Source organism: Mesoplodon mirus (assembly GCF_964341445.2).
Source record: "Mesoplodon mirus genome assembly, chromosome: 11".
In the NCBI taxonomy this organism is placed as follows: Eukaryota; Metazoa; Chordata; class Mammalia; order Artiodactyla; family Ziphiidae; genus Mesoplodon; species Mesoplodon mirus.
The window spans coordinates 31,043,698-31,070,832 of record NC_138987.1 but is presented as its reverse complement, the minus strand read 5'-3'; the positions used below and the strand labels follow the sequence as shown (position 1 = coordinate 31,070,832).

At 41.0% G+C, this 27,135-nt stretch overlaps 1 protein-coding gene and 1 long non-coding RNA gene across 6 annotated transcripts; both read left to right on the top strand.

Annotated features, from left to right (window-relative positions):
* On the top strand, positions 1 to 24,476 carry PRDM4 (PR/SET domain 4). 5 transcript variants are annotated; one of them, XM_082634475.1, is made up of 12 exons: positions 1 to 19; positions 504 to 770; positions 4,186 to 4,319; positions 6,949 to 7,134; positions 8,491 to 9,285; positions 11,536 to 11,685; positions 12,685 to 12,824; positions 13,790 to 13,875; positions 14,643 to 14,770; positions 15,404 to 15,718; positions 17,260 to 17,428; positions 22,768 to 24,476. In XM_082634475.1, exons 2-12 carry the CDS (start codon positions 760 to 762, stop codon positions 23,078 to 23,080), a joined length of 2,427 nt encoding a protein of 808 aa, XP_082490601.1. In that variant the 5' UTR covers positions 1 to 19; positions 504 to 759; the 3' UTR covers positions 23,081 to 24,476. The 5 variants fall into 5 exon arrangements, with proteins under 5 accessions (XP_082490601.1, XP_082490600.1, XP_082490602.1 ...); XM_082634474.1 differs by lacking the exon at positions 1 to 19 and adding an exon at positions 66 to 147; XM_082634476.1 differs by lacking the exon at positions 1 to 19 and adding an exon at positions 159 to 322 and having other exon boundaries at positions 12,706 to 12,824.
* A 2-nt stretch (positions 24,477 to 24,478) lies between these two features.
* LOC309811586 lies at positions 24,479 to 26,915 on the top strand. The gene is made up of 3 exons (XR_014295216.1): positions 24,479 to 24,764; positions 25,221 to 26,253; positions 26,761 to 26,915. It is a non-coding gene; the product is annotated as an uncharacterized lncRNA (long non-coding RNA).
* The last annotated feature ends 220 nt before the right edge of the window (positions 26,916 to 27,135 follow it).

Below are 27,135 nucleotides of genomic sequence, written 5' to 3'. Positions count from 1 at the left end.
CGCGCAAGCGCGGAACGGGGTGGGTTGGGGGAGGGGGAGTCGGTGCGCTGGCACCGCTTGCGGGCCGCGGCGGGGAGGGGCGCACGCACAAGGGGCGGGGCGGCGGGCGCCGAGAGTGGCTGAGGAGCCGGAAACGCGCCTTGGAGGGTGCGGCCCTGAGGACGCTGCGGGTTGGGCCTGGCCGGGCCGGGCGGGAAACATTAGGCGAGCGGCCCCCGGGGCGGGGGGGGTCGTGCTGGCGGGGAGGGCCCCGAGGCGAGCTTTGCCCGGATGAGGAAGAAAGCGGTGGGGCAGGCGTGCGCGACCCTCGCGCGGCCGGCAGGTGGGCTGCGCGCGGGCCCGGCCAGGGCGGGGCGAGGGCGGCCTGCGGGCCCCATGCCGGCGAGCGGGCAACTTGGCCGCCCTTGGGAGGCAGTGTCAGCAGGCCCGGGCTCTCTGGCGGCGAGGGGATGGGGGCTGCATCCTTCCCGTGTTTTGGTGACCGCCCTTGTCCTCCCCCTTAGGTTAGGTAGCCCCCCTCCCGAAGCTTCTGGAGGAAAGGCCCCGGGTGTCCCCCGGCATGCCTTATCTCGCGGCGGGGTGCGCGGCCGCCGGCCCTCGGGAGAAGTTGGGCTGCCCCGGGCGGCCCCGGGGACGAATGGCCGCGTTTGTGCAGCGGTTGTAAGCAAGATGCGGTAGCACGTGACCCTGGAGCGCAAACCCTGATGCCGGTTCTCCACCACCCGTGTGCGCTTTTCTCTGACACTTGGCCGCCAGCAGATGCATCACAGGTGAGTAGCTTGGTGGGCTCAGCGTTCGTGACATCTTTGGGAGACATTTGGCAAATGAGACTTAAGAGTGCTTTTGTTCTTGGTGCCATTGGGCAGGTTACAGGTGCGCTTGGCAAGTGGGTTTGTCCCAAAGGGAACAAGACATCCAGAAACCAGTATTGGGTTGAATATACTCTCATTAAACTTGATTTACTCCAAATGTGAGTAGTTGTTCCGAATAGCCATAACGTCGATTGTTGGCTCGTTGGACATCTTTATCCTTGCCTTTGAGTTATTTGCGCGTTTAATAATATTTTTATCTGGATTTCGAAGTGTGTTGATTTCGAAGTGTGTTTTTAGCTCATCACCATGTTTCACCTTGAATTTTGCTGGTTACCGTCTGGCTTGGCTGGTAATGTAGAGAAATTAAGTTATTAATTCTGCAGGCTTCGTGTTAATGTTGAAAGTACTTTGTGGTACCATGCCACTACAGTACAGAAGTGTGCCAGAGAAATAGTTACATTTGTCCATTCTTTATGAGCCCTTTCATAGGCTGTTATGTTGAGGATGAGGAAGATAAAAAAAAGTTCATCCAAATTACTGAAACTGTCCATTGCATTTGCAAAGTGGCTGCATTTCAGTTAGCTTCTTATATGTCATTCTAAGAAAAAGTCCTAAGATAAACAAATGGTTCATACATAGGTCACATAAACTAGAGAAGATGAAGGATATGATTCTACAATGAATGCATAGGGAAGAAGAGCGAGCTTAGTTAGTATCTTGATTCTGGCCCTTCTCCCAAGATTGCTTCCTAGCATCCCATATGAGAAAAGGAGATAGAATAGAATTGCACTTTGGAATGAGGGAGTCTTTTGAGGCTCATACTGTAAATTCCCTTCATCTGCTTTCTCTCTGTGGGATACTAGTTACCTTTGGTTTATGGCTGCTGAGATCATCACATTTTAGTGACTCACAACAAAGCAGAAATCTGCTGAGCCTCTCACATTAAACTCCGGTTTGAACTGGTTTGAGAAGGCCTAAGAGTCAACCTAGAAGCACCGTTTTGATTTTTATCTTGAGATTAGGGGCACAGATTAATACTCAGAAATTTTCAGCATGGAATTTGAAGTTACAGACTTTTAATTGTACTTAAAAAAATTATCGTAACCAGTTTTTTGTAGGCCATTACTTCTCCAGTGGTTCTAAAGTTTTAGGTAGTTCTAAAGTTTTAGTTAATGTTTGTAGCTATAAAAAGTCACAGGAAAAGTCTGTTTTAAACCACCCCAAACCCAGAAACCTTCAAAATTGTTAGCTCTCGTTTCTTTAGGCTATAAGGATTTTTGCATTCTTTTATAGCATAATTAAATACTGATATTAATGTGCTGTCTTTCATAAGGTGTGCCTCATTTGCCATGTGACGCTAGTTGTCTTTCTAGTAAAGATGAGTTTGCATTGCTTCATCCAAATCAAATACATATTTCAGAATGCCTACTCTATATAGGGTATCGCCCTCAGCTTTGTACACTTTATTAACGTCTGGGAGCCTAGTTGTATGAGACACCTAGCCCGGGGTAAGGTTGAAGCTTATGGATAGAGAATAATTCAGGAATAGGTCTATGTGGGACTTTAAACATACTCCACAATATAAATACACAGATCATAAGTGTTGGAACTGTAAAAGGCAAAGTTTCTTTTATTGTAATTGTCTTTTTCTAGTCATAGTTAAGAGTTTAGATTTCTTAAATTAGGCAGACCTGGACTTAACTGCCAATTCTGCGACTTACTAGTTTCTTAAATTAGGCAGACCTGGATTTAAATCCCGACTCTGCCACTTACTAGTTAATGTAATTGTGGGTTAAGTTTCTTAGCCTGAGTCTCAATTTTCTCATCTCTAAAGTGGGATTAAGAATAATACCTACCTCACAGTAGTTATAAGGATTAGGTGAGGTAATTACATGTTATCACTTAGTCCAGTGCCTAACACCTAAAGTAAGGGAGTAATAAGTATTAGTTATTATTATTTTCATGTTGATTGGTAGCTGATATTGCCATTTTTCAGATTAAAAACCTATTAAGTTTTGCCTTCACTGCTAAGGAGTGTGTAGACCGATTTGATTCCCCTTCCTGTTCTTCACCCCTCCCATGTACATAGGTGCACATGCACGAACTTGCATCACTGTGATAACTCAGTATAAGCATTGGAGGTCACTGGTGACCTCCATTGGATAGCCTGTTGGCTGGCCTCTTGGAGTTGTTTATAATATGGCAGTCTCTAAATTCTGACATAGGAACTAATACTTACTGATAACAATCTCTAGTAGTGTCTTATTCAAATCAGTATACTCTTATTCTGATGACTTTGTTAATGGCACTACAAGATTGGATTTTATGGAAAAAGCAGTTCTCAGATTCTTCAGCCAAAAATGGTCTCTAGATAAAAAAAAGTTTGGTGTATTGAAAAACTTTTTGACAGTATTTTGCAGCATGATCTGTGTTCTTTCATTTCATTGCTGTGTGATTTGGGGCATATGACAAGCCCTCTTTGAGCCTCTGTTTCCTTGGTTACCTTATTTTGAAGAATTGGTGAGCAAATATGCAGTAATTTTTTTTTTTTTTTTTTTTTTTTTTTTGCGGTACGCGGGCCTCCACTGTTGTGGCCTCTCCTGTTGCGGAGCACAGGCTCCGGACACGCAGGCTCAGTGGCCATGGCTCACGGGCCCAGCCGCTCCGGGGCATGTGGGATCTTCCCAGACCGGGGCACGAACCCATGTCCCATGCATCGGCAGGCGGACTCCCAACCTCTGCGCCACCAGGGAAGCCCATGAAGTAATTTTTTATAAAGTATCTAGCAAAGCTTACCTAATGAACCTAGATATGTGGAGGATATTACTAAAATTATTGATTAATTATTAAGGTATCTATACAGAATTTTAATAAAATGTTGATCCATGGAGAAGATATGGTGCTTCTTTACATGATTGGTAATCTAATTCAGACCCAGTATCACTTTAACTCCTGGTAAAAGGAATTAGTAAAAATTCTTTGAGTAAGTTAAAACAGACTGTCTATAAAACTCCTGGTTTGAAGTAATAAGCCGGTTGGAGAAACTAAATACTGTGAAGGAAAAAACTTAGGTGAATTTAAAAAACAAGCCCTCGTTGCCAGTGTGCTCTAAGGATTGCAAACTTTGCTTTAGATAGTGTGCTTAGGGTTTGGAGCAAGGCACACCTGAGTTAAGTCCTGTTTCTGCTATATGACGGCTGAGTTAACATCTCTGAAACCCAATGACACTAGTTATCAGGGAGCTGCGCGCATAGAAGTGAAGTCATAGTTGGTTAAGTCCCATTTCCCCACCTCCATTGTTTCAGGTTCTTCAGTACCTTAAGAGTCACTGAGGTAATTTTTTGCATAACTGGTTGTGTCTGCTCTTTCTTAGGATGAATGAAATGAACCTGAGCCCAGTGGGGATGGAGCAGCTGACTTCATCCTCTGTGAGCAATGCCTTGCCAGTCTCAGGGAGTCACCTGGGGTTGGCTGCCTCACCCACTCACAATGCCATCCCGGCCCCAGGTGAGTGGTAAGAGAGAGTGACTGAATTTCAGCACTTAATTGCATTATCAGTCCTAAATGGAGCCTACAGGGGGGTCAAAGCCCCTTTAAGAGTGGAAGGGAGAAGCCCAGCAGGTCTAAATGGTGGTTCCACATGTGGCAGCAATTTTTCTAGAGTACTGAAGCCCTAATGGATAGAATAGGAGTAGCGGTTTTTTTCTGGTTGTTCTCTTCTTGGGTTAGTGGCCTTTTGTCTAGAGCTGTAGTTGATGTGGCATTTTATCTAGGGTTACCCCTTCATCTGTTTTCCCCCTTGGCATTTCTGTCCCTGGGTTATTAGGAGAGAATCAAAGTTACTGTAATAACTATTCCTAGAACACATGGGAAATTCAGCTTTATTTTCTATGATATCAAACTGGCAACAACTGCAAACACACCAGGCGTAGAATTATGGTCAAAGAGGAGGTTTCAGAGATGGAGCTCCTACATAGAACTCCCCCTGAGCCTCAGTACTGGGACAGAATAATAGTATAGGAAAAGCTCGTTTTTCCCCATCGCTGTACTTTTAAAACCTTTTTATCTGGCTAGTTCAATTTTTTCTTTCTACTGAAATGGAAACGAAACAAGTAAGCCATTGAGTCTTACAGTGGCAAGATAGTGATTCTTCGGTCTTTGACATTGTAATGTATTGGATTTTATCAAAGTAAGAGTTAATGTTTAAGAGTATTTTAAATCTATTAAGTTGTTTAGTTCTCTATAGAGAATTACCTGCTTAATTACTAATATGCAGCCGTTAGATGAGGTTTGTCGAAACTAGGGTCTCTTCATATTTCTTTTAGTGTCCACGAAAGAAATTTTAAAAAAAATTTATTACTTCTTAACTCATTTGATTATCTCTTAGGCATTCCATTTAGTGGACACTCTTATTGAGGAGGAAAAACCTATTAAAAAATACTGCCACTGGCAAAAATAATGCGGATCAGCACTGCCCAAGTTGGTGATTGTTCATTATGATACGTAGGCACAGGGTCACTTTAGCACTTGCGGATAGATATAGTCCAAGGTAAATATAAAGTGCAAATTTTTAAAAATCATGAAGTACAGCATATATACAAAAGATTATATGAAAATATGTATGTACAGTTTTACATTTAGCTTTACATTAATTTCCAAGTAGAAGCATTTAAAAAAAATTAATTAATTAATTAGTTTATCTTCTTGGCTGCACTGGGTCTTTGTTGCTGCACCCAGGCCTTCTTTAGTTGCGGTGAGCAGGGGCTACTCTTCGTTGTGGTGCACGGGCTTCTCATTGAGGTGGCTTCTCTTGTTGCAGAGCACAGGCTCTAGGCACACGGGCTTCAGTACTTGTGGCACACGGGCTCAGTAGTTGTGGCTTGCGGGCTTTAGAGCACAGGCTCAGTAGTTGTGGCGCATGAGCTTTGTTGCTCCGCAGCATGTGGGATCTTCCTGGACTAGGGTTCTAACCCGTGTCCCCTGTATTGGCAGGCGGATTCTTAACCACTGTGTCACCAGGGAGGCCCAGAAGCATATCTTTAAGTGAAATGTTTTCACCATATAAAATGGAAAATATAATAAAGTGCAAAAATAAATTAAAAAACTCTGGGGACTTCCCTGGTGGCACAGTGGTTAAGAATCTGCCCGCCAGTGCAGGGGATACGGGTTCGAGCCCTGGTCCGGGAAGATCCCACATGCCACGGAGCAGCTAAGCCAGTGCTGCGCCACAACTACTGAGCCTGCGCTCTACAAATACTGAAGCCCGTGCTCCGCAACGAGAAGCCACCGCAATGAGAAGCCCACGCACCACAACAAAGTGTGGCCCCCGCTTGCCACAACTAGAGAAAGCCTGAGCGCAGCAACAAAGACCCAAATAAATAAATAAGTAAATGAATAAAATTCTAAAAAAAAAAAACAACTGTTCTATCACTACTCAGAGACCACTCTGAACTTTGATATATTTCTTTGAACTTTGGTATGTTTCTTCCCATTCTTTTTATCTCTAAATAATTTGTTTTCTTAAATTGTATTTAAACTAGGTGTTTAATTGTAATTAAATGCTTTGATACTTAAGAGCGATAGACAACTGGATGATCAAGTTGGCATTTTAAAACTAACTTGACTAAATTTAGGACTTGTTTGTGGATGTCTGCACAACACTACCTATCTGGGGATGTAAAGGGCTGCTAGGTGAGATTTTTGCCCATTGCAAAAACCTTCCTAAGAGTTGAGCAAGTGATTACAGAATTTTAAAGTACTTACTTTAAAAAAAAATTAATTAATTTAATTATGGCTGTGTTGGGTCTTCATTGCTGTGAGCGGGCTTTCTCCAGTTGCGGAGAGCGGGGGCTACTCTCCATTGCGGTATGCGGGCTTCTCATTGCAGTGGCTTCTCTTGTTGCGGAGCACGGACTCTAGGCACGCAGGCTTCAGTAGTTGTGCCTCGTGGGCTCTAGAGCGCTGGCTCAGTAGTTGTGGCACACGGGCTTAGTAGCTCCCGCGGCATGTGGGATCTTCCCTGACCAGGAATTGAACCCATATCCCCTGCACTGGCAGGTGGGTTCTTAACCACTGTGCCACTAGGGAAGCCCTAAGATACTTACTTTTAATGGAGGAAAAAAATTTTTTTTTGTAGGGCTGCCAGTGGCGATTCCAAACCTGGGTCCCTCCCTGAGCTCCCTGCCTTCTGCTTTGTCTCTCATGCTCCCAATGGGTATTGGGGATCGAGGGGTGATGTGTGGGTTACCTGAAAGAAACTACACCCTACCTCCACCACCTTACCCCCACCTTGAGAGCAGTTACTTCAGAACCATCCTACCTGGTAAGTGTTATAGTTATTCAGGAATTTAGAAGAAAGAATTCAGCCAACTCTTAACTTTAGTTCTTCAAGACTTGAATAACACTTTTTTCTGTTTGTCACTATTAGATATTAATCTATGTGGGAAAAAATTGTTCATATTTATGTACTTTTCCTCTTAGAACATATAGATAACATATTAGCAGTTTGACTAAGCTTAATTTCTTAAGGGCACATAAACAATTTTTCTCATCTCTATCATCTCCTTGGTTCAGTTTTTATAATTCTGCAGTTGTAATTCCTATCAACCACATGTCCTGCTTACAGTGTCATTGTTTATTATAAATTAAGGTTTATTGAATTTTTATTCTAGAAGTATTATATATTCATTTCAAAAAATTTAGCAAATAAGGAGGAAGGGGAATCATTCATAGTCCCATCGTCCATCTTTTTGGTGTACTTCCTTCCTGTCTTTTATGTATAGGTTTTTACTGTTTCTCATAATTAACACTATATAGTACTTCCTATACAATTGTGTACCCTTTTTTTTTACTTAATATTTTTCTCTATTTTTACATAGTTATTTTTCCCAACTGCTATGTGGTTTTCATAATTATCCTTTTTAATGACGCATTATATTCTCCTGAGTGGATATTCCATGGTTTATTATATCAATCTTTATTGTTGGACAGTTTTTTCCAGTTTTTTTAATTACCATATATGAATGTCTTTGTGTATAATATTTACGAAATGCATTTAGGGGAGACTACCATAAGTGGAATTTCTTGTGCAAGAGGGTATGAACATTTTTGAGGTTATTATTACAGATACTTTCCAAAGAGGATTTAGAAATTTAGGCTCCTACTGGCAATGCAGCAAGTACCATTTCACCACATCTTCATAAGCACAAGTGTTCAAATATATTTTTCTGTTTTAATAAAGCAGGTATAATTGTGACTTGTTTTAAATAGAGCCTAATGTTTTATGATAGTTTAATAAGTTAAAAATTATATTTAATTTTTATTTTTCACATGGAAAATCTGCTTTTAAATGATTTTACCTTTTAACTCTTATAGAGCAGATTTCAGCATCTTAAGACTCAGGAACTCCAGCCATGTATATATTAAAGGCAGCATTTATAAGTGATTAATTTCTAGTGACTTCAAAGGAACATAGTTAATTTTTTATGATTTCTGAGTTTCACAGGAAAAACTGAATTGTGGTATATGTATGTTGCTATTTATAAAGTATATAGATAGCAAACCAAAGAAATAGGTAGGAGATTATTTTAATTTAGTTACATTTGTAAGGAATTTGGAATTCTTTATATTTAACAGTATACTGAAAAATTCCTGATATCTCATCTTTTCCTTTTCTCAGGCATTTTATCTTATTTAGCTGACAGACCACCTCCTCAGTATATCCACCCTAACTCTATAAATGTTGATGGTAATACAGCATTATCTATCACCAATAACCCTTCAGCGCTAGATCCCTATCAATCCAATGGAAATGTTGGAATAGAACCAGGCATTGTTTCAATAGACTCTCGCTCTGTGAACACACATGGTGCCCAAAGTCTTCATCCCACTGATGGCCATGAGGTGGCCTTGGACACAACAATCACTATGGAGAACGTCTCTAGGGTCACCAGCCCAATCTCTACAGATGGAATGGCAGAAGAGCTTACCATGGATGGTGTTGCAGGCGAGCATACCCAAATCCCAAATGGCTCCAGAAGTCATGAACCTCTGTCTGTGGATTCTGTGAGCAGCAACCTTGCAGCAGAAACTGTAGGACATGGTGGTGTGATACCCATTCATGGGAATGGCCTGGAGCTCCCTGTGGTCATGGAGACAGACCACATTGCAAGTCGGGTCAACGGGATGTCTGACAGTGCCCTCAGTGACTCCATCCACACCGTGGCCATGAGCACCAACTCTGTAAGCGTGGCACTCTCTACCTCACACAACCTCGCCTCCCTAGAATCTGTTTCCCTCCATGAAGTTGGCCTAAGCCTAGAACCTGTGGCTGTCTCCTCCATCACCCAGGAGGTTGCTATGGGGACAGGTCATGTAGATGTGTCTTCAGACAGTCTTTCTTTTGTACCACCTTCACTGCAAATGGAAGACTCCAATTCAAACAAGGAAAATATGGCAACCTTGTTTACAATTTGTGAGTGTGCTTAGCCTTTTTCTTTTGGAGATATTGATAGAAAGGGCCATCATCCTTAACAGGTTTAGTCAGGTGTTAAGGGAGTATAGAAAGTAACTAGACTTTGGAACTTTTATTTGCCTTTGTATTGTCCTTTGTATTAATGTGGTGCCTTTTCCTCAGGTAAGCCAAACAGTATATAGACATTTTGTTGGTTCTTATAGCATCTTCCTGAAGTAAGGAAACAGTCATTTCTGTATTTTACAGGTAAGCTTAGCCTAATAATACTTAAGGTATTTCCCAAGATTTCACAGATAGTTAATTATAGAAGTAAATTTCAGTAAGGTATTCTGTGTGACATGCCATTTGCTTTTTCAACATAAGACAAATTTACTAGATCATGTGTAATATAATTCACATATGCATTTTAAAGTGTACAATTTAGTGGTTTTTAGTATATTGACAAGGTTGTGCAACCATCACCACTGTGTAATTCCAAAATTTTTATCGCCCCATAAAGAAACCCCATTAGCAGTCACTCTCACCCCTGCCCCCCATTCTCAGGCAACCACTAATCTACTTTCTCTGGATTCACCTATTAGACATGTCATATAAATGGAATCATACATTACGTGGCTGTGTCTGGCTTCTTTCCAGCATAATGTTGTGATGGCTCATCCATGTTATAGCATGTATTAGTACTCTATTCCTCTTTTTGGAAGAAGAATATTCCATTGTATGCATATACCGCATTTTGTTTATCCACTTATCTTTTATGAATATTTTGTTGTTTCTCCTTTTTGGCCATTATATTCAATGCTGGTAGGAACATTCATGTACAAGTTTTTGTATGAACATATGTTTTTAATTTTCTTGGATATATATTAGGAGTGCAATTCCTCGTTTTGAGGAATTGCCAGACTGTTTTCCAAAGTGGCTGCACCATTTTACATTCCCAGCATCTGTGTATGAGGGTTCCATTTTCTCTACATGTTTGCCAAGATTTTTTTTTTTTTAATACCCATTGTAGTGGGTGTGAAGTGGCATCTCATTGTGGTTTTAATTTGCATTTCCTTAATGACTAATGATGTTGAACATCTTACATGTACTTATTGGCCATTTGTATATCTTTGAAGGAAACCTGTAAGCATTTTTTGCAGTATGAAATCTGAATCTCCTTTGTTTGAAGAGTTAACATCGTTTCTTGTTAAGAGCACTGGAGAATAAGTTCTCATAGAGTGTAGGGGATCTCTAGTCTGATATTCAAAGAATTTTTAATCAAGTAGTACTCGAAGAAGTAATATATTATTACTGCTTTGGTTAAATATGAAAACTTACTGATATTTTATGCCGTTTAAGTGGTAATTTCTAATGGATTGCTTAGGAGAAAAAGGCACCTAGAAGGCTGTGATTCTAAGGTTTATGTATTTACAACTATTTTGTGAATGAATTTGGAAAGTTTGAACACAATCATTGACTAAATAGGGTCATGAATACTACTGTTAAGGTAACAGCGAGAAAGGAAAGTAAAAGAATAGAACAAAAGATTTATAGAGAAGGAGGACACTCCTGAGCTTGTAAAAGTGAAGTTACAGTAAGCACAGAAAACAGTATATGAATTCAGCATTTTTTCTGACAATGCAAAAAGACCGCATGAACAATAAGAATTAAGAATGTTAAGGAAATATGTCTGCAAGAATATGATTCACCTGCTGTTACAAAGAGCAGGTTGCATATTTTTTTTGTCTTAAGAGCTTGTCATCAAAGTGTGATCAGCCAGTTTGTTAACAGTGAAGCAAATGAGCAGTGGTGCAGCTGGCTCTGACTTTGTTGTGCTCTATTGTCATCTCTGTTTTGGCTTTGCATCGCTACAGCATTTCAACTCAGTTTCCTCTTATAGTTTGGTAGAATTGGAATCTTTTGGACTTTAGAACATCATATCTGAAGGTATTACTTATATACTCAATGTAACGAATAATATACTTGATTCTTGAAGTAACGTAGGCTTATTTTTTGATCAGTCTTTCTCTTATGCACTGAATAGAAAACTTGTCCAGTTGGATCAAAAGAAAAATATCAAATATTGCTGAAGAGAGATATAACAGTGGATATATATTTTAGTGTAAGAAAGTGGTTCTTTGATCAGAGAATTTCTACTAGAACCTTGCTTCGTACTGGTTACATTTTAGTGTATTTAAATAAAAAAGCAGGTGGTCATTCATTTGCCTGCTAGAACTGACCCCATTTATGTCTCGAATTTCCCATCTGCAGGGTGCACTCTCTGTGACCGAGCCTATCCCTCAGACTGCCCAGATCATGGACCGGTGACTTTTGTTCCTGACACTCCAATAGAGAGCAGAGCGAGGCTTTCTCTCCCAAAGCAGCTTGTTCTCCGCCAGTCAATTGTGGGAGCAGATGTTGGTAAGACCCTTGGAACCATAAAACCCCATCAGAGGTTCTTCTTCCTTTGTAGGGTAAAGTTGTAAAAGTGGATGTGTATAGTTTAGTGATTATTTGGTTGACCCAGAAGTCAATTTATAGCTGAAGATTTATCCTTTTATGGAATGTTTGTCTGGTCCAGTGGTGACAGCCGTACGTCAAGTTGAAAACTTTATTGGGAAAGTTCCCCCTTCTTAGAATCAGAACTGAATAGAGGAGAGAAGCCTAGCCTGAGTCTCTGAAGACTTGACTTTTATTTCCAGCTGGATCATCCACTACCAATAATCATGACAAAGCACTCCTTGAAACTAAGTTTCTTTTATAAAACATTGAAAATTCACCGTTGATAACTTTTTTATCACTAAAGATATTTACGTCAGGTGTTTGTAAATTGCCTAATACTCCTTAGGAAAAGGTAATAAGAAAGGTAGACTGCCAAAGTATGCTTATCCACATCGGAATTTCACATGGTATCTGAATCACTGTGCCATTCTTTGAAAATACAATACTAGGTTCGTTATTCTTTCAGGTGTAACTTAGGCTTGGGTCAATTGAAAGCATTAAACAGCTTAGATAATAAAGAGCAGTGCTTTAAGCACAAGTGAGCTTAGAAGTTTGATTTATTTTATAGTAATTGCTTTACTTTTTTATGATAGAATGATGTTCTCTAGTCTTTTTTATGTATCAACTCCAAAATAACGTATTTGGAGGGACATGGTTTGGTTCCTTGTGTATAAAAATGGGTTCAGGAATTTCTGATACTGCTTCTTACTCTGCTTATTTCTCCTGAGCCCCTATGAGCCCGTATCTAATCTGTTTGTTACTTTTTCCTTATTTATAGGATAGAACCCTTAAGACATCTACCTCTCAGGAGTGCTAGAATATCAGTAGTACTGAGGTTCATTGAAAATAAGATTCTTTGCATGAGTTAAGCTACTCTCTTCTCTATCTGATTAGATGTTTAAATCATTGATTGTGTAGTTCATGTCCTTCCACTGATAGGTGTATGGACTGGAGAAACCATTCCTGTGCGGACTTGCTTTGGGCCTCTTATTGGCCAGCAAAGTCACTCCATGGAAGTAGCAGAATGGACAGACAAGGCGGTTAATCATATCTGGAAGGTCAGTGTTTATGAAACTTCTCTGTGACTTTTGGATGCTTTTACTGTAATGAGGTAGTTAAAAGCAATGTAGAAGTCAAACTTAGCCAAGATTCATACAGTGCCTTTCACTTATCAGTCGTTTAATAGTACATTCTTTCTGTTCTTGGTAGCCAACTTATTATACATAGCAAAACATCAGGTATTGAATATGGAAGGTAAACTGTTTTAGTCTCCATTTTGTTAGTTAACCCAATGATTATTCATTTTTATTACTTGTGGCAGCTGAGGCCATGGACTTTGTTTATATGTTGAAAGTCTTATTTTGTAATCAACTAAAACATTCCTCAAATATTTAGCTTGGGAAACAATTCTAGAATTGGAAGCTAAGATTATTTCTCTAGTTTTCTAACGGAAGGGGCTAGAAACTTAAGTTTTTTATATAAACAGCTATTCCTATAACATGTTTATATACAATCTTAGTCAATAGGTTGAGAATGATGCCTGCAAAAATTGAAGTAAGGGGGAAATGGGTCTTATGATAGTTGGAAAGGTAGAGTGCCACTGGCATTGGGGACTTTAATTGTGGTATCCAGGAGTAAACATAGAGGAATGCTACGTGCATTGGAGAAATAATGAGAAGAGGTGGTTCTCTGACCTTAATGTCCATTCATGTGGTAGGTGGTGAAGACAAGTAGACTGTTTTTTATGTCTTTTCCAGTGAAGCCAAAATGTGAATAATCAAGAGCAACATGATTCTATACACTGAGCACTAACTGTAGGTCTCTAGTGGTCTTTATTGTATTGCTGGAAATAGGGGGACTGGTGAAATGACAAACATGTGAGAAGACAACCATGTATTTTCACACTGACTAGGAAAGTTGGTACCTGCTGCAAAGTAAATGAGATTATTGCTAGACTAAACTTAGTAGCATTGTGTATCACTTGTCAGTTCATCTGATGTGTGTGTTTGCCTTTTGTTGACAGATATACCACAGTGGTGTCCTAGAATTCTGCATCATTACAACTGACGAAAATGAATGTAATTGGATGATGTTTGTGCGCAAAGCCAGGTAAGAGTAGACTTGGATGAAAGAAATAGTTACCATTCGGATGTTTTTCAGTAGGAAGCTTTGAATAAAATAGGAAAGAATCGAAGAATCCAAATCACAGTGATATCTGAACATACCTTAAAGCCTAAGGCTTTTCACCTTCTTCACCCCAGTAGTTGTTGACTAAGGGTTATTATAAATCAAAATATAAGAAACTATCCTTGTTTTATGAACAGTTTATTCAACTTACTAATGCAGTAAGGAATGGTACAATTACCATTGACCTTGCAAGTGGGTACCTTTTCTTTATATTAGCTATTAGTGAACCCCTTAGGCTGCTGTTGTGGTTAATTCTTGTTCAGCTGTCTATTTCTGTGTCTTTGTCATATTGTTTTAAGACTTTATTTATTTTTCTTCCAGTAACAGACTGTAGTATTTCTGACTATAAAGGACGATATTGAAGTAAGAATTCTGTTTCTATGCAAGTTACTCCTAATAGGTAGTATAGGGAATTAGAGAAATGACCCAGAGAAATAGTACATCTAAGTTTTCATATAGGATTTTGCTGTAGGGATATGATGTGTTTAGTATATATTTCAAAATTAATATGCTTGATGGGAGTTCCCTTGTGACCTAGTGGTTAGCATTCTGGGCTTTCACTGCTGTGGCCTGGGTTTAATCCTTGGTCGGGAGACAGATCCTGCAAGCCGTGTGGCACAGCCAAAAAAATTTTTTTTAATTAATAAAATAAATTTAATATGCTTCATCTGTTAAATGTGATAACTTAGGAATCGGGAAGAGCAGAACTTGGTGGCTTATCCCCATGATGGAAAAATCTATTTCTGCACCTCACAAGATATCCCTCCTGAAAATGAACTGCTTTTTTATTACAGCCGGGATTATGCTCAGCAGATTGGTAAGTTTATGTAAGACTTGTTTGCTATGAATCTAGCATAGTAAAAGCACCAAGGACCAGTAGTAAAGTTTTGGTAATGATTTACATGTAAGCTGAAACAAATCACATACCTTTGTGTATGTAAAAGCAGGTGTATGTTAACCCTATGTTAAAAGTGTTAAAATCCGTGAGATTCTTCATAAGCTTAATTGTTATTGACCAGGCAGTATGAACTTTTGTGTTAGGACTTTGATTTGGGGAATTTGAAGTTCCTAAGTTCCTTTTGAACCATTACAATTTAATTTCATAAAGGACAGCAAAGCTTCTTGAGTTGGTTTAACCTTCATAGGCTTTTTCTTGCACTGTGTCATGATGACAAGTGATGTTTAGGAGTTTGTGTATACTACAAAATCTTAAGTTTTTTGCCTAGGAAAGGTGCCTTATAATCCAGTATTTACCAAGTGTTCCCTATGTATGTGCCTGACACACTATTTGAGATGCTGGGACTAGAGCATTGAACAAGATGTTTTAATTTTACAGGTAGTGGGCAAGCTGGAAATTTTGGTAGAAGGGAGAATTATAAGCAACAATTACTAATATCAACAAGTTTTAAAATTTAAGTATCAGGAGACATTGAATAATCTTTCTCTTAAGGTGTTCCTGAACACCCAGATGTGCACCTCTGTAACTGTGGCAAGGAGTGCAGTTCCTATACAGAGTTCAAAGCCCACCTGACCAGCCACATCCATAACCATCTTCCTAGCCAGGGCCACAGCAGCAGCCATGGGCCAAGCCACAGCAAAGAAAGGAAGTGGAAGTGCTCCATGTGCCCCCAAGCTTTCATCTCTCCTTCCAAACTTCATGTTCACTTTATGGGTCACATGGGTATGAAGCCCCACAAGTGTGATTTCTGTAGCAAGGCTTTTAGTGATCCCAGCAACCTGCGGACCCACCTCAAGATACATACAGGTAAGTTGTGTTGGACCATCAAAGTGGAATTTTGCAAAATTAGAAATTAGTAAGGCCTTGGCAGCAAGATAGTCTTGCAGGTAGAGTTGAGATCAGATGTTAGAAAGAATCCAGCTGGCTGCCAGCAGGACTTTGTGGGGTCATAAATCTTGGGATAACTGTGCCTCCTCAGAGAGTATTACTTCTCATTATTAAGATGCTTCACTTTCCAGGTGCCCCCACCATAGTTTGAAGGTGACTGGAAAAATGCAGTTAATAATCAGGAAGTTGATGTATGTGTTTGGACCTAAAGGGAATTCAACAGAAACAGCCTGAGCCTCCCATTAGAGCTCACCCCTGGTCACCAGCCACAGCCAGTTTCTTTCCTTTGAATATTGCTCAGTAAACACTGCCAAAATTTGTTGAGTTTCTATTTTCTAAACTCCATACAAACCAACCCCTTTCTCTTAGCACTTATTTTTTTCACTTACTTTTTTACTTTGCTATAAATTAACTGTTTTAGTTTTCGTTTTCTTGGCTGGGTCATTCATTCTCCAAATCTTTGAAAGTAAAACTTTTCCTCATTCTTTTCCATTAAGACTGAGTAGTCGCAGCAGAGACCATATGGCCAACAGAGCTTAAGATTCTGACTGGCCTGTAAGAAAAGGTTTGCTAACCCCTGACTTAGAGTAACTTTATTTCTATTTATCTATCTATCTATCTATCTATTTATTTATTATTTATGGCTGTGTGGGGTCGTTGCTGTGTGTGGGCTTTTCTCTAGTTGAGGCGCAAGCGGGGGCTACTCTTGGTTGCGGTGTGGTGACTTCTCTTGTTGCGGAGCACGGGCTCTAGGTGCACAGGCTTCAGTAGTTGCAGTGCGTGGGCTCAGTAGTTGTGGCTCGCGGGCTCTAGAGTGCAGGCTCAGTAGTTGTGGTGCACGGACTTCATTGCTCCGCGGCATGTGGGATCTTCCTGGGCCAGGGCTTGAACCCGTGTCCCCTGCATTGGCAGGCGGATTCTTAACCACTGAGCCACCAGGGAAGTCCCTATTTCTGCATTCTTAAAAGGATTTTATTTCATCCCCGGTTTATGAGGTTATATTAGATGTTTTAAAAAAGAATACTAAAATGTAGGTTGTAAAAATATGTTTGCTTATAGGCAAGTACTAGATTTCATGAGTTTTTAAAAAGAAGTAGTTGAATTAAGTTGGGCACTGGGGTTATAAGTGATTTTTTTTTCCAGAGTTTATATCATGTGTTAGCTATAAACATTAAAAAGTGTGTGTGTGTGTGTGTGTGTGTGTGTGTGTGTGTGTGTGTGTGTGTGTGTAAGCAGTCCTAGGAGGTCAGATTTGTTACCTTCACTGGCTTTGGTCACAGAATATAAATTCAGTGGCTCTGAGTGGCTCTGGGTAGACAGTCCCAGAAAGTGAAGTTCCAGTTTACAGTCAGTTCTGTTTTATTCCTGCCTCTGTCACATACCCATACAATGTGCCTCTTCATCCTGAGAATGCTCGTGGCAGTTTTATTCACGGTGTGGTAATTCGGGTTGATGTGCAGGTCAGAAGAACTACAGGTGCACTTTGTGTGACAAGTCTTTCACCCAGAAGGCTCACCTGGAGTCCCACATGGTTATCCACACGGGCGAGAAGAACCTCAAGTGTGATTACTGTGACAAGCTGTTCATGCGGAGGCAGGACCTCAAGCAGCACGTGCTCATCCACACACAGTGAGTCGCCTGCATCCCGACGCCCCTTGGGCGGGGAACGAGGCTTGTCAACTGGCTCCTGCCTTGGCACCCGTCGGTGCCTCCTGTGTTCCGCGTAGCCAAGCAGAGGTTGGAAAACTAACGTTTTGGTTTATCCTGGAAGATTTCACTTGTTTGTTTTTCTTATTTTTCACCTCTACTCTCTGTATTTCCTTTTTTTTCATATTTTCAAAACATCATTTCATTAATTTAAGAAATTTCTAAGTACCTCCTTGATGCCCAGCACTGTGCTAAGTGGTGAAAATACAAAGATGAGACGGTCCTTGGATTTAAAGAGCTCGGAGAGCATTAAGAGACAGAAGAGTAATTGCTGTACTGTGTTGCAGATGTCAGGGTAAGCGCTGGGTCCTGAGAGACCAGAGAGGAGGCCCCAGCCCAGCCTGCAGTGTCCTGGGAAAGTGTCCTGGTAGTTGGAGCAAGCATTAAAGGAGATAAATTACAGTTATTCAGGGAGACAGTGAAGGGTAAGGGATGAGAATACTGTTCTAGACAGATGAAACAGAGTATGCGAAAAGTACTGTGAAATGCGAGTGGTTCTTTTCTTTTCTTTCTTTTTTTTTGGCTGCACTGTGCGGCATGCAGGATCTTAGTTCCCTGACCAGGGATCGAACCTGTGCTCCTGCAGTGGAAGCACAGAGTCGTAACCACTGGACCACCAAGGAGGTCCCGCTAGTGGTTCTTTATAGTTAGAGCATTGGGTGTATATGAGAGCGAGGGAGAGAGAGGCAGCAGCCAAATCATGAAGAGCCTTTTATCCAACTAAGAAAATTAAATTTCATTCTGGAAATAATGGAGAGTCACCGAAGCATTTTTCCTGCCTATGTACCAGGAACTATTCTGTGCTTTGTGTGCGTGCATGTGTGTATTTTAATTATGGCATAAAACACAAATTTTACTGTCTTAACCATTTTTAAGTATATAGTTCAGTAATGTTAAGTGTATTCACATTCTTGCACAGGCATTGAAGGGTTTTAAGGAAAAGAATGTCATGGTGAGATGTTCTTTTTTTTTTTTTTTTGAGATGTTCATTTTATAAAGATTACTCTGGCAGCAGGAAAGGGTGATTGAAGGAGGAGAAGGCCAAGTATTGGGAGACCTATTAGGATTTTATTGCATGGATCCAAGTGTAATTAATTGCCCAGCCTGTGTTAGTTACAGTAGTAGTAGAGAGAAGAGAACAGATTTTGTGGTCCAGAGCCTTTAGCAAGTGTTAGAAGAGGGAGAAAACATTAGCTTGAATTATTATTTAGAAATCCATAAAAAATGGAAACTATGTTCTTATTATGGGTTTTAGATAAATATTTTGCTTTCATATCAGCTCTTTTATCTGATTCATAGCCACAGTGCAACCTGAAACACTAAAACATCCAAGGAGTCTGAATCTATATCCCAAACTCTCAAAATGACCTTTTAAAACAAAGTCTTCATTAAGTGATTTCTTTCTTAGTATGAAATTTTAGAAATTAGACACACTAATTATCAAATATTAGATATGATTGTACATAATTAGAGCTGAAAGAGATCTCTGGGATCATTTATTCTAGCTGCTTATATTAGCTTGAGCTGCCATAACAAAATACCATAGACCGGGTGGTGGCTTAAACAAAAGAAATTTATATTCTTAAACTTCTGGAGGCTGGAAGTCGAGATCAGGGTGCCAGCATGGTTGGGTTTTGATGAGGGCCTTCTTCCTGGCTTGCACATGGCTGCCTTCTTGTGTCCTCACATGGTGGAGAGAGCGAGCAAGCTCTGGTCTCTCTTCCTCTTCTTATAAGGGCACTAATCCCATCATGGGGGTCTCATCCTTATGACCTCATCTAAACCTGATTACCTCCCACAGGCCCCCACCTCCAAATACCATCACGTTATGAGTTAGAGCTTCAACATACCAATTTAGGAGTGGGGGTGGGGGATGACAAATATCCAACCGATAACACTGCTCATGATAATCAGCTGGGAAATGTGAAAAACAGTGATTGGTGCCAGGGCCCCAGCTCCAGGGATTCTAATTTAGTTGGTCAGGGGTAGAGCCCTGGCCTTGGTATTTTAAAAAGCTCCCCAAGTGAGTCTAATGTCCAGTGAGTGTTGAGTGCTACTGAGTTGATCCAAATGAAAGACTTGTTTCACAGTATCTCTGGCAAGTGGCTGTATTGTTACTTCTTGAAAACCACACATAAAAAGGAGTTATTCTCTTCCTTGACCTTGACTTTCTATTCTTTCAAGTGATGCTTGAATTTGCACTTGCTTTTATGGTAGCCATTTTACAGCATAATGAAATAGAAATTATTTTGAGATTAGTCATAACTGCTTATCTCCTTTTGGGTTGGAAATTGGCTTTATCAGATATTGACCAGTGAAAACAATTTTCTTAAATGTGGATCTGGACACTTTCTCATGATGACAAAATATAATAAGCCTCTGGCAAACTCCCATGGTATAAAAGTTGTTTTCGGACTGTCAAGACTTTATGCTAGTATAAGTCATTCATAAAAGAAGCACCATTCACCCTATATATATATATATATATATATATATATATATATATATATATATATATATATATATATATATAAATATACATTTTGGTTGCACCACACAGCTTGCAGGATCTTAGTTTCCCAACCAGGGATTGAACCCAGGCCCTCGGCAGTGAACGTCCTAACCACTGGACTGCCGGAGAATTCCTCAACCAATATTTTTGGGTTTTTTTTTTTTTTTTTTTTTTTTGGTACGCGGGCCTCTCACTGCCATGGCCTCTCCCGTTGCGGAGCACAGACTCCGGACGCGCAGGCCCAGTGGCCATGGCTCACAGACCCAGCCGCTCCGCAGCACGCGGGATCCTCCCGGACCGGGGCACGAACCCGCGCCCCCTGCATCGGCAGGCGGACCCTCAACCACTGCACCACCAGGGAAACCCCCCAACCAATATTTTTGAATGAGACTTCCTATAGAGATCATTGGTAGAATTTTCAGATGTTTGTATCTTTACTTTTAGGCATTTCAAAATGCATATATTAGTATTGGAATTCATTCTATTTATCTGCTTAGAAAAGAACTATAGCCCCTAAAGCCAAATGTAGGAGTTGTTCCTCTCCCAGTGTTCCCCTGGTAGTATAAGGCATGGGACTTTGGCCTTCCTCTAAGAAAGGAACTTGAGAGTAAGAGTGGGGTGCTTATTCCTTAGGTGGTTATCTTAGCCCTGTGGCTTTGTGATTTATATCTCCAACCTTATATAACTAACCATTCACTCAGCATCTCTGAGTTCTGGATGTCCGCTAGGCAGTTCAAACCTGATATGTCCAAACCTCAACTCTTCGTATTAACCCAGCAAATTTGATTTTCCTCAGTGTTCACCGGCTCAGAAAATGATACCACCATTCATCCCAGTGGCTCAAGCCAAACACCTTGGAGTCATCCTCAACTCAGTCTTCCATTCTTTCCTTCATTCAGCTCTTGCCTGGTTGAGACCACCAGCATCTTTTTTATGGACAACTTCATTAGTGTCCCAGCTGACTTCCCTGCTGCTCTTCTCTCTCCTCATCCATTCCCCAACACAGATATACACACAGGTGCCACACACACATGCTGTATTCGTCCATAGTGGCCAGAGTGATATATTTAAAACATAAGTCAGATTGTGCATATCTCCAGTCGTGATTCTTCATTGACTAGAAGTCCCTTCCTGATGTGGTAATGGTACTTGGCTACATGTCCCACTCCATCTTTTATTGCTTTTCTCATACTATTCTATTTTACCCACATTGGGCCTCCCCTTGCTACTACTTCAGCATACTGAACACAGTATCAGGGCCTTCGCACCGTACTGCCTCTGCCTAGAAACTTCTCCCTCTGGATATCTCCGTGTTTTCCTCCCTCACTTCATTCAGGTTTCTGCTTAAGTTCGTCATTTCCTCAGAATGGCCTTCCTTGATTATCTCATCTAAAACAGGACTGTGTCACTCTTACCTGGCTTCATTTTTTTAATAGTATTTATTACTATCTGATATCACATTATATATTTTTAATTTGTTTATGGTGTGAGTCCTCCACTAGAATGTAAGCTCCATGAAGGCAGGGACTGAGTTTTCCCTGTCCTGTAGCTCCACAGAATTCTTCTCTGCCACATCCTGCTGGGAGAAGGTGGTAGAAATGCTAAGGAGACCGGGCTTCAGAACTTTCCACTGCACCCTCACACTCCATCAAGGATTTTAACCCCCTTTTATTTGCTTCACATATTGGACTTTCATTAAGACATAGGGTTCAGCTGCTCAAAAAAAGAGTTAAAAAATTCCTGCTCTGTGTGATCCCTAAAAAGAGCTTTCTTTTCAGCTCTAAATGTCTAGGCCAAGTTTACTCCACCCTTGACACTACTGACATCTTGAACCGGATAATTTTTTGTTGTAGGGGCTACCGTAACACCATAGTTAGATACCATTGTGTATTGGTCAATTGGCAAATGTTTTCAAATTTGAGTTTTCCAGTTGGTAAGAATGTGGGGCAATGGGAACTCTCAAATGGCTGTTGATGGATGTGTATATCAGTACAGCCATGTTGGAAAACAGCATAGCATTATCTAGTAAAATTGAAGATGTACATATCCTTTGATCCAGCTATGCCTCTCCTGAGTATATGCCCTAGAGCAGCGGTCCCCAACCTTTTTGGCACCAGGGACCGGTTTCATGGAAGGCGGTTTTCCCACGGGTGGGGGACGGGGATGGTTCAGGTGGTAATGCGAGCGATGGGGAGCGGCCGATGAAGCTTCTCTTGCTCACCTCCGCTGTGCGGCCCGGTTCCTAACAGGCCGCGGACCCTGCCCTAGAGGAACTGATGCGTATGCAAATCCACACACCAGTGTGGAAATGTTCATAGCAGTCTTGCCTGTGGTGATAAAAAACTGGAAACCACCAGAATACCCATTAACAACAGACAGACCCAGTGCCACAGATAAGTTGTGGTATATTTGTAAGTAGCTTACAGCCATGGAAGAGAGCAAACTACTGATACAGCAACTTGATTGAAATTCAGAAACATCATATTGAGTGAAAGAAGCAAAACAAGAGAGATACATACAGTACGATCCCACTTACGTAGAATTCTAAAACAAGCAAAATCAGTCTATGGTGTTTAAACTACAAACGTTTTATGACTCTTCTATATGATACATCTGTAAAAAAAAAAAATTTTGATTCTACACTGGTAGAGCTTCTCTGACAAAGGTCTGAGGTTGTGCAGAATAAGTGTGTGCCTCAGTTGTCATTTGTAACCCCAAATCAAATGTTTTTTTCTTGTGTTCCTCTTAGAGAACGCCAGATCAAGTGCCCCAAGTGTGATAAGCTGTTCTTGAGAACCAATCACTTAAAGAAACATCTCAATTCACATGAAGGAAAACGGGATTATGTCTGTGAAAAATGTACAAAGGCTTATCTAACCAAATATCATCTCACCCGACACCTGAAAACCTGCAAAGGGCCCACCTCCAGTTCATCAGCGCAGGAGGAGGAGGAGGAAGACGACTCGGAGGAGGAGGAGCTCGCGGACCCTGTGGGGGCCGAAGGCTGCCAGGTTAGCAGTGCTGTGTATCCCGCAGACGAGGCTCTGTCTACACATAAATGAAAGAAAAGGAAGCCAGCTGGTTCGGATGGCAAATACAAAAGGGAAAAACACACATGACCAGTTATCCACTACTGTGGTTTTTATATAAAATAATTTCTGATTTCCTTCCAGCCAACAGTCAAAACAGACTAAATGGGAACGGATAAAGCACTTATAGAAGAGTATCCTATTGAAAACACTTTAAGTAAAGATTGAGAAAAGAGCATGTATCCTATTTTTAAGTGGCGTATGGGGAGGAAAGTGTCAACTTTTGAGATCTATTCTTTATTTACATAATTGGGTGATACATTTATGCCCGAGTCAGAGCTGCTCTCTGCCCAAACAAATCAGATTTATTTTAAATTCTTTCATTATTCCATTTTTCTCCCAACCCACTGATTTGGTAGCACTCTAAACTTGGTCCCTGCCTTACAGTCGTCCTGATTATGGTTCTGGTGTTTTGTTTTATGCAGACTTGTAACTTAAGCTCATCCCAGAATGGATTGGAATATAACAACGTGTAAGCTTGTTACTCTTGACTGCAGCTAACAAGTTTAAAGCACCACCTACCTTAATCTCTCCTGGCTGCTGGGGAGTTTAGGGTAGATCTTGCTTCCCAAAATTTCAGCAGATACCTAGAGGGCAGATAAAAAAGGGAGCAGCCAGGCAGTAGGCACTGATGGAGAGAAGAAAAGGAGAGATGCCTGGGCCACTGTCCAAGAAACTAGCTTTGATGTAAGCTGGGGTAAGAGATCTGGTGGTTGTTCCTTAGAGGTCTTTGTAGGTTTAGACATGTCTCTGTCTCCAGTGAAGCCTCCAGCACCCCGACAAAGGGGATCTGGGGGTGTAGCAAGCCAAGTAATGCCTGCTGCATTGTCTCCTGATAACAAGGACATGTGGACTCAGCTGGCAAAGTGGTACCTTGGCCCATGGAAGGAAGGAGGGAATGATCCTTCCTATCTAGCTTACCCTATGAAAAGGATCAAGACACCATTAAAACGTTGCCAACTCAGAATGACAGATGACATATTGATGCATGTGCAAGGTTAGGCCTTCCCAGTTGTCTGCAATGAAGGACCTCATCAGTTAAGCATGGTGGATGCCAAAGGATTTGGGAAGTGCAGAAGGTTAAATGGTCACCACGAGGGTGTGTTTTCAGGGTCCCAGCGTAATTCATCTACCCATCTGATCTTTTCACCTTGTCTCTCTCATGCATCTCCTGCTTTCAACAAGAAGCAAACACATCTTGAAGTTGACGGTTGATGGAACATGCTCTCCTGCTCTAAGGCACGACCTCTGGGCTGGAGTAGAGAGAACCTTGGTGGGAAGGTTTTGCTGCTAATGTATTTATGGAATGAATGTATTTCATTCAAATCTGTATTCCTCTAGGAAGGATTAAAATAAAAACTTTTTAAAAGATACGATTCCTCTTGTAATCTCATTTTGTGGAGGGAGAGGAATGAGTCTTTTTAGGGGAAAATGAGGTACAACTTGAGTTTTTGTTAAGGTCAGAAGTGGAGAAAGTATTTCCTAAGTACTGTGGCTTTGAAATCATATTTTTGCATGCTTCTGCATAACAGTGCTTAGATAAACGATGCTTCTGCGTTTCCAGCTCTCATCCCTGCCCTCTTCCTTCCTCAGGTAGTGCCTTTACTGTGCTGTCTCCTTGGAGAACTACAGGTCTGCAGTTGAGGGAGTTGGTGAGGTATGGTGGTTAGAGGTGGCTGTCAACACTGAGTCATGAAGGCTTCATCAGGGAGCTCTGGTGGGACTGAGGCAACTCTAAGCTCAGCCTTTTGAGCTGGTAAAGGTATCCTGGTGGCAGCGACTCCTGTCCCCAGGAAACCATCGGTGCTAGAACTACAAGCACCCTTTCTCCCTTTAACTCTGGCTCACGCTGGGTTAAATTTCTTCATTTCCAGGTGCTAGTTGAAGTGCTGCCCAAGATAGTTAAACCTTATGTAAAACAGTAAAAGAGGAATTCTGGGAAATAGTTTAGGTGAAAATGTAGCTGTTGCTTGCTTTACAACTGTGTCTTTTTTTTTTTTTTTTTAACCTCTTAGACTTAAGTGACACATTATAAGTCATTCTCACAAGATGAGTAAATTAGTAGCTGCCCCTTTGACAAGATTTTACTCTGAACCTTCCTTGCCCATTGCAGGTGGCCTCATCTGTTGCTGCTGCTGGGATCAGTCTGCTGTTGGGTAAATGGTCACATTCAGAGGCAGGATGTTATGCGTGTGGGCTCTGTAGCCCTGCTGAATGTTCTCCAATCTGGGCGTTGCTGCATGATGGTTTGGAAGCTTAGTCAAGTTATGTAACCTTTCTGTGCCTCTTTTTACTTACTTTACTTACTGTAAGCAGAGACTACTAATAAGAGTTCCCATTTCATAGTATTGTTTGATGTTAATTCATGTAAAGGGCTGGCACAGTGCTCAACATACAGTGAGCACTGGCTAATATTCTTTAGTTTTAGATTATCCTAGCACAGATTTCTATCCTTAAAATATGGCTGTTCATGACCCAAGAAGTCCTAGATTTTAGTAAGACAAGTAAAACTGGCATGACTTGAGTTTTCAAGGCCAAAGCCTAGAAACTAGTTTGCAGTCTTCCTGTAGATCAGTATATGTATATTTGCTGTTTCCTTCCTTAAAAGGTGAGTTGCAATTTTGCATGTGTGCTGAGTTCCTCCGTACGTCAGAGGGCAAAGAGGTGACAGGATCTAGTCTGCTTCAGCCTTTTCAGCCTATTGACCTATATTCACACTTCCTAGTGTGTCTTGAGGAATATAAACATTGCCAGAGCTATCAGCCCCTTATTAAGTATGTAAACTTGTATTACCTGATCACCAAGCTGCATCTTAGAGTCAAACACTCAAAAACATAACTTCAGGTATATAAATGATATCATCTGTTATGGGCAGAATTGTGTTCCTTCAAAATTCATATGTTGAAATTCTAACCCCAGTACCTCAGAATGTGAGTATATTTGGAGATAAGGTCTGCAAAGGAGTGATTAAGCTAAAATGAGGTCCTTAGGGCATACCTGAATCCTGTATGACTGGTCTCTTATAGAAGAGGAAATTTGAACAGAGAGACCCAGGGGGAAGATTGCGATGTGCAAGCCAAGGAGAGAGGCCTTGGAAGAAACAACTCTGCTGACCCCTTGACCTCGGACTTCTGGCCTCCAGAACTGTGAGAAAATTAATTTCTCTTGTTTAAGCACCCCGTCTGTGGTACTTTGTTGTGATAGCCCTGGCAAACCAAATACTGTCCAACCGAATAGACTATCTTTATGATGATTGCTTCATAGAGGAGCAGCTTCCAGAGTAGTGATTACAGTTTCACCTCAGTTTTACAAATCGTGAGCAACATAATGGCAGTAACAATCTGTAGTGGTGTGTTTTGCCACTGGCAGATTTCTGGACTGCTGAAAGGATAGAATTGCTCCTCAGCTATGTTTTTGTTCCTTTGCTTTTCTTGCATATACACACTTGACAGTCATGAAGCCCCCAGGCCTATGTCATCCTCAGACAAGGACCACTTTCTTTCAAAAACCATTTATTGGCAAAAACAAAAAACAAAATAAAAAAAAAACCCCAAAACACTTACTGAGTGCTGGCACAGATTAAGGCATCGTAAAGGAACAGAAAAATGGTTAGAACTTATGCCCTTGTCCTCTGGAAACTCAAAATTTTGCAGAGATCTGAATGCACAGCTGGATCACCTGAGGAAATGAGAAAAGTCAGGTGTCCAGGTCAGCCCCAGGCCTACTGATGAGCCTCCTGGGCCCCCCAGGTGATCCTGAAGCAGTCCACAGGAGTCTTAAATGTTGGAGACCCCATAAGATGGAGATGCAGACAAGGTAAGCCAGACCATGGCAAGTGTTACAGGTACAAGAAGTAGTAAAATCTAGGAGCAGGAGTGAAAATGTCATACTAAGAGAAGAATAGTAAGGAAAAGTGGATAAACAATCCTGGATCTGTGGTGTAGTAAAATAAGGCTGGGGCAATACATTTGAGATAACAGGGCTAAAAATTTTATTTTTATTTATTTTAAAAAATATTTATTTGGCTG

Excerpts from the sequence above, each read along its gene's own strand:
- PRDM4 (XM_082634475.1), top strand. Across the intron at positions 13,876-14,642 it reads ATGTTTGTGCGCAAAGCCAG|GAATCGGGAAGAGCAGAACT; the intron begins GTAAGAGTAGAC and ends GTGATAACTTAG. Across the intron at positions 14,771-15,403 it reads GGATTATGCTCAGCAGATTG|GTGTTCCTGAACACCCAGAT; the intron begins GTAAGTTTATGT and ends CTTTCTCTTAAG.